General features: G+C 36.9%; 1 protein-coding gene across 2 annotated transcripts; it reads left to right on the forward strand.

Moving 5' to 3' along the window:
• The first annotated feature begins 753 nt into the window (after positions 1 to 753).
• LOC124872810 lies at positions 754 to 13328 on the forward strand. Of its 2 annotated transcripts, XM_047373164.1 has the most exons (4): positions 754 to 1172; positions 1261 to 1359; positions 8082 to 8222; positions 12444 to 13328. In XM_047373164.1, the coding sequence occupies exons 2-4, from the start codon at positions 1296 to 1298 to the stop codon at positions 12626 to 12628; spliced, it is 390 nt and encodes a 129-aa protein (XP_047229120.1). In that variant the 5' UTR covers positions 754 to 1172; positions 1261 to 1295; the 3' UTR covers positions 12629 to 13328. The 2 variants fall into 2 exon arrangements, with proteins under 2 accessions (XP_047229120.1, XP_047229121.1); XM_047373165.1 differs by lacking the exon at positions 754 to 1172 and having other exon boundaries at positions 1179 to 1359.
• The last annotated feature ends 1390 nt before the right edge of the window (positions 13329 to 14718 follow it).

Genomic DNA, 14718 nt, shown 5'->3' on the forward strand with positions numbered 1-14718 from the left:
GATCTTCACTAAGATTTGAGTTGTTGAGAATGGTAACCTTAAAGTCCGAGACTTATACCTTTAAAAATCCTTCACAAACAAAACATTATCTCTTTCCCTGGGAATTCAAGGAAATAAATGAGATGCAAATAGAAGGTTGAATCTTGGCAAAGAATGATCTCAATGCCTCTTTTCCTTCCCACACAGTCGCACAAACAATGACTCAGAAATAAGAGGAAAAACAAATTACACACAGCTGCACACATTACCAAATACTAACCAAGTGTGTGTGCATCGTTATGAAAAGATGAACTGCAACATAATTTCACATTGTCTGCCCTGTATATAAGCTGTAATGCATTTTTATTTTCCCCACGTTCCATTGTAATGTGCAGAAATCCCAACAAGCTGCTGTAAATATGTCTTAATAGGAATGATAGCAGTCATTAGCAGCCATCTATCAGGTCAGACCATATGTTGCTTGGGGCGGGGAGGGAATGAGGGCTTACCACAAAGCCTGCCTTATCCTCTGGCATTACAGTCTCTAAGAAAGGATTTAATCTTTAATTCTTGATTAGATAGAATTTTCTCCCCTGTGCGAGTGTGTAGTGATACACCAAGCACAGATAACCTGCCCTATTTGCAACATGTGTGTGTGTGTGCTGGTGTTTGGGCGTGCTTTGGCATTGCTTCCACTCCAAGGCACAAACATGCACACTTCCATACTCTCAGAAGCTGAACCTGTGGTGTCCCATCCCATTTGGCCCCTGGGCTTTTAACACATTGTGATTGAGCTATTATTAGAAGCAATGGATTATCAATTTGGATTAAGCCCTGATTGATTTGTATGTCCCAGCTTGAAAAGGATCACACTTTGTTTGTTTTCATCTCTATGATGATAGTCCCATGTGTGTTTTCCTTTTTTTTTTGTCATGAGTTGTGAGAGATTCTAGCATCTTGACCCTCCTAGGATTTGAGGACACCGCCTATGAAGACATTCATTTATTTAGTTTCTTCACTCAAATCATCTCCCTCCTCCTCTTCTCTTTGCCTGACTGGCTACTGAGCTGAGCTGACTGGCTGGCTGGTTGGCTCCCCCTCACACTGGAGGCTCACCATCAGATCCCTCATTCAGAGTGCGAGCTTCACCGAGGCAGAGTGGGAGGCAGACGCTTGGGCTCCTCTGGGTTCAGGCAAGTAGGATCTCTGCAAGATTTTTTCTCTGCATCTGGTTTGTTGGGATATTATATGTGAGCAGAGGAAAATCTCTGACTCTTTCAGCACAGACAACTGACCCTCAATCCTGTGCTGCATCCATGACTTTGCATACCTGGTTGGTGTATGGATTTACTTTGGTTTGGATGCTCTGCTTGACACAAGGTGAGTGAGATGCATTTTGTTGTAGATGCTGTGTGTGTGGGGGGGGGGGGGGGGGGGGTTGTGCATGTCAACTTTGAAGAGCTGTAAGATATCAAGAAAAGAAAATTAATCCATGAAAAGGATTGTTGAGGATACAGAATACATTGCAAAATGAAAAGCTTTTTTAAGGGCTTATTTCAATGAAAAATACTTTTGTTCAGCCTTTAAATGACTATTGAGCTTAAATCCATGCCTGCCAGCAATACATCATGTATCCATACAAGAGGCAAAGGGAATTTCCCCAAAGAGCAGTAGCAATTGACCTGAGGAAGTTTGACTGTAATTTTCATCTCCAACAGTATCCAGCATCAAAATAATATGTTAAATTGTCTCATACTGAAATGTTGCGTTGCTTTATTTGATGCCCGGTCTCTTCGCTGTCACAAAACATCTAATTCCAACTCTGAGTACAGAAACAAAGAAGGCATCTTGGCTGATTTGCGGTAGCTGTTTGACTTATTGATCTGGCAGCATCAATGGCGGCAGACAGTGATGAAAGTGGCTTGATTAGCACGTCGCATGCTTGATTTCAAACTTAAACAGCATCTGATTTCCAAAGAATTTGTTTTCTGTAAAACTTTCTTCCAGAATTACTATAAATAAATAAGAAATAATTAAGTAATGGGATTAATACAATTTATCAGCTACATTTGAAAATAAATGAGCATTTCTGAAAAGGAATGAAGGGCAAATTGCTAGATGAGAGGTTTTTTTTTCCAAATCTTTAATACTTTAAGTGTAAGTGTATTTTTTTAAAGGGTTTTAACCACTTTTTGCCTCATGGTGACTACAGTGCGCAGACAAAAATGGTTTTCTTGTGTGAGTGGTTGTTGATGGTGTATTTTCACTTCATAAGCCACTTCATTGGACTTCTGTGTGTCACCCCACCTACTGTGCAGCCAAAGCAAGTTTACAAAAATGTTTTCAAACCCACATGGCTATTTAGTCAGCCAGAATAGGGATAGGGCACTATGATGTATGTAGTCCCCAAAATGGCTGCCATGTTGGGGGCTATCTGGTACTTCACTGTCTTTCAGAATGCTGTACAAGAACAAAGTGAGAAAAAATCACCAGATATTTCAAATGTTTAAAGAAAACCTAAATCAGAGGCTAAACAGCCTGACATGTACTTTAAAAGATAATTTACAGTCCCACCACATTATTTATATTAGTTAGGTGAAATCTTTATGCAGCGAGTAGCCCTGTTGGAAGGTACCTGCATCACAGTGCTCTTACCTCATTAACAAGCACCTGAGGAACATCCTGCCAGTCATTCTATGTTATGACCCCCCTACAGGTACGAAGAAATTGGTACCATCAATTAACAACTTTCATAGTTATACGATTTTTAAAGCATCTATTTTACGTTGAGGAGTAAACTCTGGTTAGTCATCTGTACTTTAAAGTGGACATCATGCATTACTGGCTATATTTTACCTGAAATTATGACTATTACTCTGACTATATTTTTCTTCAAAATTATAAATGTTTCTGTAGTAAAAATCCAATTATTCTAATTACACTGTAACTTGCAGTTTTTGTAACCAAACCAATATTATTTGCAGATTAGTTTTATTAAGTGAAATATGGATAGTTTTTTTTTATAAGAGTAAAGTGCAGTATGGTATATTAACATAATCTAAAGACCTGAGACAGGAGCAAGTACAGAGAAGAGGCCAAGAATTCAGGAACCAGTTCATTTTTTTCATTACATTGAAAAACATGGTCAAACATGTGCCAGCTTTACATTTTGTAATATTTAATACATGACATTGTTTAATTTGTTGCATATTGTACATATTTCAAACTCTAAATGCATGTTAACTGTACATGAGAAAAACTCCTAAATAGGGCATGTTTAAAAAGATGAATTGCCCGAAAATGAATGTGAATGTAAAATTACTGAGCAAAACAATCATCTTGTGCTGCTTTCGTTTGCTCTATTGTTATTTTTGCATGCTCCAGATCTTTAAAATAAAATCTCACTGTTCAGCTATTTGTTTGCTTTGAGCAACAGATGGAATATCTCCTTTACCCCTTTTTGAAGAGCAAATCTCCCACCAACACTACAAGGCAACCAGACCCTCCATACTGCTTGCATAAGCTGCCAGGACAGGCTCAAAAGCTATTCCTTTCATTTTTAGCCATCTTTATGTTTTCATTAAATGCACAAAGCATGCACCCTGGAAATAGTGGGCTGATTTTTGAGATAACATGCATGCCCATGATGCTAATAATGAGTAAAACTAAATTTAGGTCACAACAGATTCAGAGTTAATCAACATTTTTTATGCATAATGCAAGAAGGCTCATTTGGGCTCATAATGAACTGCACTGTACCAAGGGAGCTGACTGTCTTTTTATTGTAGCCTCGATATGTTGACAAAATGCTCATAGCAGGCTGCCTTTTCAATGTTTCATGAATGCTGTGTATTACAACACAGAAAAGCAATTATTCAATCAGGTTGTTTGCAAGAATATGTCAGAATTTATGATAGCTTTTGCTATCACTAACAGGGAATTGTAACACATTCACCTACAGACTGGCGTGTGTTCTGTGTCCCTGCAAGGCCTTACAATGATTCCAGCTGATTTCTAAAGTGATTTTTATAAGAGCATTTGCCTGGGATTAGTTCGCTCCTGAAAGCTCCATCAAAGCTTTTGGTGGGCTATTTAACAGAGCAGAGGTGGCAAGAGGCTGCAGCCTGACGCTCTGCGCTTGCAGAGTCCAACGGCCTGCACAGATAAAGAGGGAGGATTGGTTTCAGCCAAAGCTGATCCTCCATCTTATATGGGTAGGCTTTTGGAGGGCAACCACAGGTGTGTGAGCGGGCTGAACTCTCAGCCAATCCCTTTAAGCCCTGATGGATTTGTTCTGGTTAGGCTTATCCCCACTTTCTTAAGAGAGTTAAACATTTGGGAAGTGAAACAATTGCACGGCAAAAATCAAAAGCTAAAATTATCGTTGGAGAAGCATATTTCTTTAGGTAAATATAATCTCCATGTCCATCTGTGACTTGATTAGATCAGTACTATCTCTTGTTCTAGTCGTACAATTATCAGTTGTGTTTTGGCAATTTTTTAATCCCTTTCAAGGCAATTTTTAGAAAATTATTTTAAATTTGGCATATTAACAATATATTGACATTTCTGCATGTACATATCATTTTGATTTGTTTTCATTAACTGTCACAGAAACCACATAGGAAATTAGCCGGGCGCCTATCTAGTGCAATTGATCTCTCATCACATGTTTAAGCACTTGATCTAAGCCCTGGCAAATACACAAACAAATGTAAACACATACATATGTAAGCATCTTCCCCCTAGGTAATATGTTTCATTTTATTTCATGTAATATATTTAGACTTCCTTTAACCAGGAAGGTCAAAATTAAATGCCTCCCTTCTTCTCTCAAGACTATGGCATAAGCATGAAATGACAAATTTTATAAAGTAAAATCATTATGTTGATTTCTTGTGTTGTAGCTTTCTGCACTTATTGCTGCAAAATATCAGCTGGTAAAGACACAGTTTGGGAATTCCTAGTTGCAGATGGCAGGCTAACTGTTGGTATGAGTTGTGATATTGGAGAAAGAGCATCTTTGAGCACAAAAGAAAAAAAATATATATATAACATTTTGAATCAATGTTGCTTGCATTAAGATATATGCAGAAATGACAATTACTATACAAAAATATCAATGTTATCAAACTGATGAATTGCTTTTAGAAAGAAATTGATGCTCCACATCGAAATTAATTTTCCAACTCCTGGAGAGATCTTTACAACTTAAATTACAATTAGAGGATATTCTTCTAATGTAAGTTTGATTTTATGGCAGCTCCTTTACACAAAGAACATCACTATTACTATCATCAATAAAGACAGATTTTTTTAACCATGCTTTCCTTCATAATTGTACTAATAACATAAAAAGTTTGACAGGAAAGCAAGCATGTGGGAAAATGCCATATAAAACAATGCATCAATGCATCTGATCATGAAAATTATGAAGCACAACCTAAATGAACATAAATCATTATTGCACTTTATGAACTTTAAAGGTTGCATTTATAAATGGATTGGGCACATCAGAAAATGTTCAATTATTGGGAACATGCTCCCAAGATCAACGTAAAGAAATATCAGTTTCAAAGATTTTGTCTTAATGTGTTACTGTCTTTGTCTTAATGCCACATATTGACAGAAATAGTTCCAGTTCGAAATACAATTACTTCACATACTTATAAACTAAATAAATACAATAAAACAATAATAAATGCAATGCAAAGATGTAATAAATGCATTAATTAGCCATTCACTTTTCAAGCTGATGTTTTATTTTTACACAAAAATAAGACACACTCCAAGTACAAAACACTGTTTTCCATGCATTCATACATATATTTTGTTGATTTCATTAAATACATAGTTATAATCAATACAAATACTTTCAAAATGAACTTTAACAAAGATTTACCAATATTGAAAATGTTTAAGTCATTTGATAATTTGGTGACCATCCACCTGACCAAACTCATGCTATCCTCTCCTATAAATATACAGTACTGTGCAAAAGATCTAGGCAGGTGTGAAGAAGTGCTGTAAACAAAGAACGCTTTAAAAAATATATCAACAAAATGCAGTGAATGAACAAAAGAGAAATCTAAATCAAATCAATATTTGCTGTGACCACCCCTTGCCTTCAAAACAGCATCAATTCTTCTAGGTACACTTGCACAGAGTTTTTGAAGGAACTCGGCTGGTAGGTTGTTTCAGACATCTTGGAGAACTAACCACAGATCTTCTGTGGATGAAGACTTTCTGACATCCTTCTGTCTCTTCATGTAATCCCAGACACACTCAATGATGTTGAGATCAGGGCTCTGTGGGGGCCATACCATCACTTCCAGTAATCATTGTTCTTCTTTATGCTGAAGATAGTTCTTAATGACTTTGTCTGTATGTTTGTGTTCACTCACTTAGCATTTTATGAATTAATAAAAATAAACAATCATCATTTATATTTCTGAAAGCATTTTTTGTTTGCAGCATTTTTTCACACCTACCTGAAACCTTTGCACAATACTGTATATGTACAGTGTGTCTACACACACATACATTGTATGTATGTATGTATGTATGTATGTATGTATGTATGTATGTAATCACAGTGGCTTTGTAAGTATTCACACCCTCAGAACTTTGTCACATTTGTCATGTAACATCCACAAACTTCAATGTGTTTTACTGAGATTTTTTGTAATAGACCACACAAAGTAAAGCATAATCGTGAAGTTGAAGAAAAACATGTTTTTTTGTAAATTTGTAGAATTAGCAATCTGAAAAGTCTGGTGTGATTTCATGTTCAGCTGCCCTGAGTCAACAGTTTATGAAGACAAGCTTTGCTCATAAAACCAAATATTTTAGTCCTTAATTCTTTGCAAAATAGCTCAAGCTCAGTCAATTCGGATGCAAAGCATCTGTGAACATCAACTTTCAAGACCTGACAGAGATTCACAATTGGATTTAGGTCTGGACTTTGACTAGGCCATTCTAACACATAACTATACTTTGATCTAACCATTTTATTGTAGTAGCTCTGGCTGTATGTTGACCCCTATTTCACACTGACTCTGTCCTTCTCCTATTCCTTCTCCTTTCTGCTGTCATCCTTGTAAAAAGGATGTATGGTGTCATGCAAAATTGTAAAATGTTGTGGTTTCCACTTTCAGAATGAACTTCTCATTGTCCATAGTGTCAAATAACTCCTGAGACCCTCTGAATTATTTGTGACCTTGTGTCACTGGATCTGACATAATGTAACTGAGTGTCTCTTATTTTGAAATGCACCGGATGCACTTTACTCTTTCTGTATCTGACTTCCTGTGTGGCTTGATCTGGCCTTTAGAAATTTAAGAGTATGTGCTACATCAGCGGTCAAAGATAAACTCAATCCGTACTTCTGAGGCCTTCACAGAACAGCTGGATTTATAATGAGACTAAATTGCACGCAAATTAACTCAATTTACTAATTTGATGACTTCAGGAGGCTGTTGTTTGCCGTTGATTTTATTTTGGAGTATCAGTGTAAAGAAGGCAGGACACAAATGCATGTCTTTAGCTTTTTGTTTGTTAGACATTTTTGGGGTTTGTCCCACTTCACAATTAAGATCTATTTTGTGTTGATCTTGTGCACAAAATCCAAATAAAACATATAATTTTGTGGTTGGAAAAAGGTAAATAGTTCAAGGGGTGTGAATACTTTCACAAGGTATTGTATGATGTCTCATCTGCTAACTTTAGAACTGGTTTTTAAACAGATAACTTACTACTACATTTCTTTAAATGCTCTTTTTTCACATCATATTCAGACATCTGTCTCCTGGTCTTTTGGCTATGTTGCGAGGTAGAATGATTTTTTTTTTCCAGACAGAGTTGTTCTTTTCGAACAAATCCAAAACTTATATGTGTATAAACAAACAGAGGTCTCAATTAAAGCTAATCATGATCACGCTGAATCATTCACCTTTCAGTTCTCTTCTTAGCATCACAGTCTTTTCTAGAGTGTCTAGTGTTTATACTTTTATCCCCATAGTCATCATGCAGACTGCAATTCATTACACCCGGTAAGTTCAGATCAAAATGGTTCATTCATATTCCTCTATTAACCTTTGCAGTCCAGGGTCTGCAGTGCTATGGCTGCAACATCATCCACGGCCAGAGGTACGTGGACTTGGGATGCTCTAACCCAGAGGTCATCACCTGCACCCACTCACACAATGGCTTTAAACATCGTTTCTGCATCAAGACAGAAAGCAGTAAGTCAGGCTTTTTACTATCCTTATCTTTTAATTCAGTGAGCAAATGTTCTTGTGTTTTTATTCAGAGCCTTTTTTTTACTTCTCTGTTTTAATTCACCCTGATGTACCACTGGATATCGGCATTATAATTTTTAATCATACATTCATGCAAATGTTCCTTGTCTGGCAGATTTGAATATTCTATTTCTCTGCAAAGGAGATAGTTATATAACTTTGATGTGCTCTGCTGAGTAAATTGAAAGTCATTCAATGTTTGATGTTAAGTCAAATGAAGGATGCGGACGTCCAAGGCAGGAACGATGATGGAGCAGATCCACAGAAGCGTGGGTAGCCCAGCTGTTTCTCTGCTTGACATCTCAAGAAATCTGCTCATGTTGAAAGGGCTGATGTGGCACGGTTTTGCAGTTGCTAAGAGAATCAGCGAGCACAGACAAGAACTGCATGTCATGTACTGTATGACAAGCTCCAGTACCAATGTCTTGGCAGTAATCTGTGGCCAGTCGGCCCATTTAATCTTCATGTGACCCTGTCAATTCCAAATCAAACAGATGCTGGCAAAGTTCCATGAAAGAGTCTTATAGTTCTGGTCTCTTTTGTCCCAAAATACTAAACCCTAATCCATAGCTTCCTTCTCTTCTAAAAATGTCCTTTACTTCATTTGCCTCTAACTCAAAGCTCTGCACATTTTAAAGTGAGAAAATGTTAAGCAAGCTATTGTGTGGTTGCTAAAAACAAAGATGTCAACAACATATTACTGAGCTTACACGAGCTGCAGTTTCAACATCAAAAATAAGTTTAGCAATACTTAGCTGCAGTTTAAAGTATCAGAAATCACTTTCATATTTATCAGCAATCCATGAAAAGGAGGAATTTGTTCCTAATGTCACATAATACATTTGTTCCTTAAGTCTAAGTTTTTGAAAAAAACTACTGTATATTTTTTAAAATAATTTTTATTTAACCAGTTAAATTAATTACACATAATCACATATTTTATGTATTTTTAATCACAATAAGATCTATTTCCAAATTATTTATTTAAAACTCAAAATAAAACAAGGATTCTAGCACTAATTCTGTTACATTCCTACAGCTAAAGGAGAAAGAATTTCTGAATGAAAAAATTAATGCCCAAGGTATTTTCTAAGCCTAAAAAAGGTTCTAACTTTTATCAAAGGTCAATGGCCAGTGCTCAACAAACTTCTAATAAAACTACCCAAGGCTGAAATCTGTACTGTCTCTGCACATATCCATGCGCATTCAGTGTGTGTGCATTAATTTATTCACAGTTATATAAAGATATAAAATAAGTGTGTTTTTGTTGTCAAGCACATGTTTAAATTAGTAGAGATTATTAATTTGAATAAGGCACAATAAATGTGGGTATAATGCAGATTAATGGTATTAGACATAATTGAGCAAAGTCGTAATGAAACAAATTTCCCAGTTTCAGGTTTGTAGATTATTTTATTGGTGCTAATATTGCTAAACAGGGCTTTGAAATTAAATGACTTCATATGTTTCTGTGCAATCCATTCTGGTCCATCATCACAGTAGTTCAATTATAGATTTATACTGTAAAATCCCAATCCAAGTTCTTCAGATTTAGACTGCTAGATGGTTGCAAAATAATTCTATGATCCTAGGAGTGTGTATATTATGCATCAAGAGGCAGCTTGGTTGCATTAACACTCAGAGTGCTTTAAGACAATTTCACGTCAATAGAGTTAAATGGGTTAAAAGTATCACCAGATGCTATTTAACCGACAAGACCCGCTATGGCGCTCTGAAAAATTAGCTTTGTGGCCTAAGAGGGAAAATGAAGAAGGATCAAACAATTCAAACACTGTGATCTAGATTTTGTTGTGTCACCTTGACCTGCAATTCAAACCCTGAAGGTTTTCTTCTGGCAGGGGTCTAACAGCGGTTTTGTCTGGCCCGGGACAATGGATGTTTAAGGGTTTCCCTCTTGGACCACTCTGGAACCAAATTGAAAAACTCTAAAGAAAGTAACTGTGTGATTCTGGGTGAGCACACTGGAGGCATGAAAAAGAATAAACTTGACAAAAGAAGATGATGAAAAATATAAAGATGAAAAGAGGAGAGAAAAAGGATGGAAATCTTGAAAAAAAAAAACAATGAGCAAGAAAAAACTTGGTAGAAACCTTCAAAAGAAATTCAGTAAAAGACACAAAAAGTATGAAGCACAAAAAAATGTATCACAGACAAAATCTCCCAAGTGGATCAGGCTTGATTTTGATTGAACTGGGCTTTCTTCTTAGTTCATCTTGGAGCTGGTACCTTTGAAGGGTGCCTGTTGGAGTCATATGCAGATCAACCAACCAGAGTTTAGGTATGCACATGCTGTATAACACAACTAATAAGAAAAATAAAATATCTTTCTTTTTTTCCTTCCACATTCTTCAAACTCAGCCAGAAAGAGAAAACAGTTGCCTTTTAGTTGATGCGGTGGAAACACGCTTAGTGTGGTAGCTATGAGGTGGCTTTAGCCAGGACATTCATTCCTCTCCTTTAGGGAACAGTAGTTATATGCATAACATTCAATTTTTTTCCAATAAAGGTTTCCAATATGTCATATTTATAAGAAATAAAAAGGCAGGTTTACATTTCAGAGTTTAACGCATTAATCACTTTTTAAAGTAAACTAATCACAGATTTAAAGAAAAAAAATGTTTTTCAGAATTTTGAAATAAGAAGAATGCAGTCGTTCAAATGGGATATACTTTTATATGTATTAACAGGCATTCAAACCAACAGTTGTTGATCATTACAGAATAACATGCTCTTAAACACATTAATATCTTAAAGATTCCAGGATCTTTGTGGAATAAGAGAACATTTGGACCAGATCTAAAGTCAAGGTAGGGATCCAGCAAGGACATTTTCAAGGTGCTTGAAGAGGAGCAGATAAAATGTACGTGAAAGGTCAGAATTTTGAAAAAGATATCCAACCATCAATTTGAGTACATTTATTCATTGGAGAAAAGAATTTGTCTTAGGAAATATTTTTAGGTAAGTGTTAACAAACCTCATAAAATAAATATAATTGACCTTTTAAATAATAATTTATTTTGCTATGTTATTCAGGAACATTGAGATTAGTAAACCATGACTGGCTGTTCCCTTGAATAAGATGACACTAATTTCTCTTGGCTACAGGCCCAAAGGCTGGACAAAAATCCAAAAACAGTGTGCATGATGATAAGGGAGTTTAAAAAAAATCTTCAGAGCTCACTCTATGTGCCAACCAGTTGTTTGGTAGACATGCCAAGAAAACCATTTTCTGTCCTACTATCACAAACATAGTCATGGGGTGTTTGCTAAAAGCTACTGGGTACTTGACTAAAGCCATGTGTCAGATTAGAGCAATTCCAGGTGGGTTTGGTGTAAAACCGATTATGAGTATAAAAAAACAACATCCTTTCCACTGTTAAAAGCATGGTGGAGGACCTGGGATGCCTGGGGCCTTTTTCTCTTCCAAAAACGTTCTGAACCACATTAGAGTGCATGATAACATGAACTTTACCAGGACATTTTAAATAAAACTTCCATGCCCTCTGACAAAACAAAAATGAAAATGAATGGTCACTGAGTCTTTTAACAAGTTAATGATGTAAAACATGGGGCAAAACCAATACGGAAATGGTTCACCAGACACAAAATCAACCTTCTTCCATGGGCATCTTAGTACCCAAACCTCAATCCTAAAGAAAACTAGTGGGGTGATCCGAAGAGAAAAGACAATAAAAGGAGACCAGGGAATCTGGACAATCTGTGGAATGAAGAAGTGCAAAGCTCCCTCTGTTTGTATGCTCCAACCTAGTGAAAAGTAAAATGGGAGAAGACTAAGTGCTTTACAAAAGGGGATTTACATTTGATGCAAGTAACTGAGAATGGCGCTGAAACTCTCAATGTTTTGCAGTTATATAAACATACCAGTCGCACATTATACCATGCAAAATGACTAGTGAAATAAAATTTGTTTCTTTTTTATGTGCTGCACAAATTGTACTTGTCAAAGAGCTGCCTTTTCTTTCCTGTGTATTCTGAAGATTCGTAAATGTCTTCCTCATTATCCACATGCAGCATTCAGTGCTTAGTTATGCTTTTTATTCCTGCTGAGCCAAACACCAGCTCATCACTCTTATCTGATTGACTGACTCTCCTCCCCCCACCTCCACCATTGTGTCCCTGCAGCGGCCCTTGGTATCGCCCTGACCAGTGGTTGTGCTACATCCAGACACTGTCAGCAACAAGAGCTGCCGGGGGTGCGAATTCACTGCTGTGACTCCGACTTGTGCAACAGCACCCCGCTGTGGCATCCAAGCACACTCCACTATGTCTGCACGCTGGGTGTCCTGCTGCTGAGGATGTGGTGGTGATGTGAAGCTGCAGTCGGGACAAACCTACATCACTGAATTGCGCATCTCACCGGCTCAATGAGTGTGGTTATTCAGAGTGGTGTTACTGGAAAGCAGCTCTTAGAGATGGTTCTGTCACATTGTTGGCTTGGACTAAGAATCACAGAGAGGAAACACAAAATAACCCATAAACATGTTTGAGGAAAAGAATGAGGTAACATCTTAAACCCATCAGAGAAGTTCTAGTGCACTTACACTTATTTTAATGTAGCGTCAAATATGTCATTTTATGGAACATTTGTGTTAGAGTTTTACTGTCTGTTCAGTAAAAAGAAGATTTAACCCATAATACCCATAAATAACCCATAAATAAAACAAAAATAAATAAGAAATAACCCATAATTAACCCATGAAAACCATAAATGACCCACTGCAATGCTGATTTCAGCTTTACTAAGTCTTACTTCTACTTGAAGGCCTATCTTTTTTCTGTTTTAAGAAGCATTTTTCAAGATCCAACGTTATGCTTGGTGTGGTCTTTTAAAGTCACAGGCTATTTACTTTACACAATAAAATATATTTTATTCAGCTTATGTTGCAGTACTGCAGGCCAGCTGGTGGGAAACAAACTTCATGTAAGTCTTCTATGAAATGTTGGTTAGTGAAAGCATGTAATATTGTGAATTACATCAATAAATGTTTGATATTTTTAAAAGTAAAAGGGCTTGACTTTGCTTTAATTTGCCATGACAAGACACACAATGGTTTCAAATTCTAGTTTTCAAATCCGAATTAGTCAAATGTTTGAGTCTGAGGCCATGCTTATCAACTGGAAAAAGGCAGGTTACTCTTTCGAGTTCAGGAGATTGGTCTCTGCCTCAAACAGAGCAGTTCTAAGATCCTGGTGGCCTGATCAAGAATGACTGCAGGCTGGAGCAGGAGACAAATAAATGGATGAGGTCTCTCCTAAAGTAATGTTGGTGGTGCCCCAATCCAATTAAGAAAAGTTAAAGTGTAGATATAAGTTTCCCTTTACGTTCCGACCATTAGCTATGAGATATTGATCGTGACATAGAGAAATGAGCTTCTTCCAGATAGGGTGGCTGAGATCAGTCTCAGAGATAAGGTTAGGTGCTAAATCATTTGAAGGGAGTTCAGAATAGAAATGAAAAAGCTTGGGGAAAGTTAAAATAAAAAAATTGAATAAAGAAGTAAAACAGTGTGATTGCACAAGTGTGCACACCTTAAACTAATAATTTGTTGAATCACATTTAGATTTTTTACAGCAGGCCCGCTTTCTGGGTACATTTTGACTCTACAGTATTTTCCCAGTCTTCTTTGCAACAATGCTTGAAATATGATGAGATTGCGAGGTTGTCTCCTGCCCTCAGCCTGTTTTACATCAACCCATACATTTTCAACTGGATTTAGATCTGCACTCTTGCTGGGCCATTCCACGTCTTTAATCTTCTTCATATGAAGCTTTTCCTTTATGGATTTTAATGTATGCTTCAGGTTGTTGTCATACTGGAAGATCAATTTCCTCTTCATTTTCAGCTTAGAAGCTTTTGCGCCAGCATTGACTGGTATTTGGAATTATTCATAATTCCCTACACTTTGAGTAAGGTCCCATTTCCACTGAAAATAAACAGGCACTAAGCACGATACTGTCACCTTTAAGCCTAACTGCAGGTATGATGTTCTTTAAGTTATGTTCAGTGTTGTTTAATGCCAATGAGGAGAGACCTCATGACCAAAAAGTTCAGCTTTGGTTTCATCAGACCATAACACATTTTCCAACAGGCTTTAGCCGAGCCTGAATGTTTTTCTTTGTAAGAAAACAACACCTTACCCCATAACCCAGACGTGGGGAGAAATCAGGAGATTGTTGTCACATGTACTACAGAGTCAGTACTCCCAGAAGTTCCTGCAGCTCCTTGCCTCAGGCAGCCCCCCTGACCTGTTCTCTTCTTATGTTTCATACATTTTGAATGGATGTCCAGCTCTTGCTATTTTGTCACTACTGCACCATGTTTTCTCCACTTGATGATGATTTTCTTTACTCTATTCCCAAGCTATATACATTTTATATCTAATGCCTTGAAAATTAT

This window comes from Girardinichthys multiradiatus, chromosome 8, assembly GCF_021462225.1.
Source record: "Girardinichthys multiradiatus isolate DD_20200921_A chromosome 8, DD_fGirMul_XY1, whole genome shotgun sequence".
Taxonomy (NCBI): Eukaryota; Metazoa; Chordata; class Actinopteri; order Cyprinodontiformes; family Goodeidae; genus Girardinichthys; species Girardinichthys multiradiatus.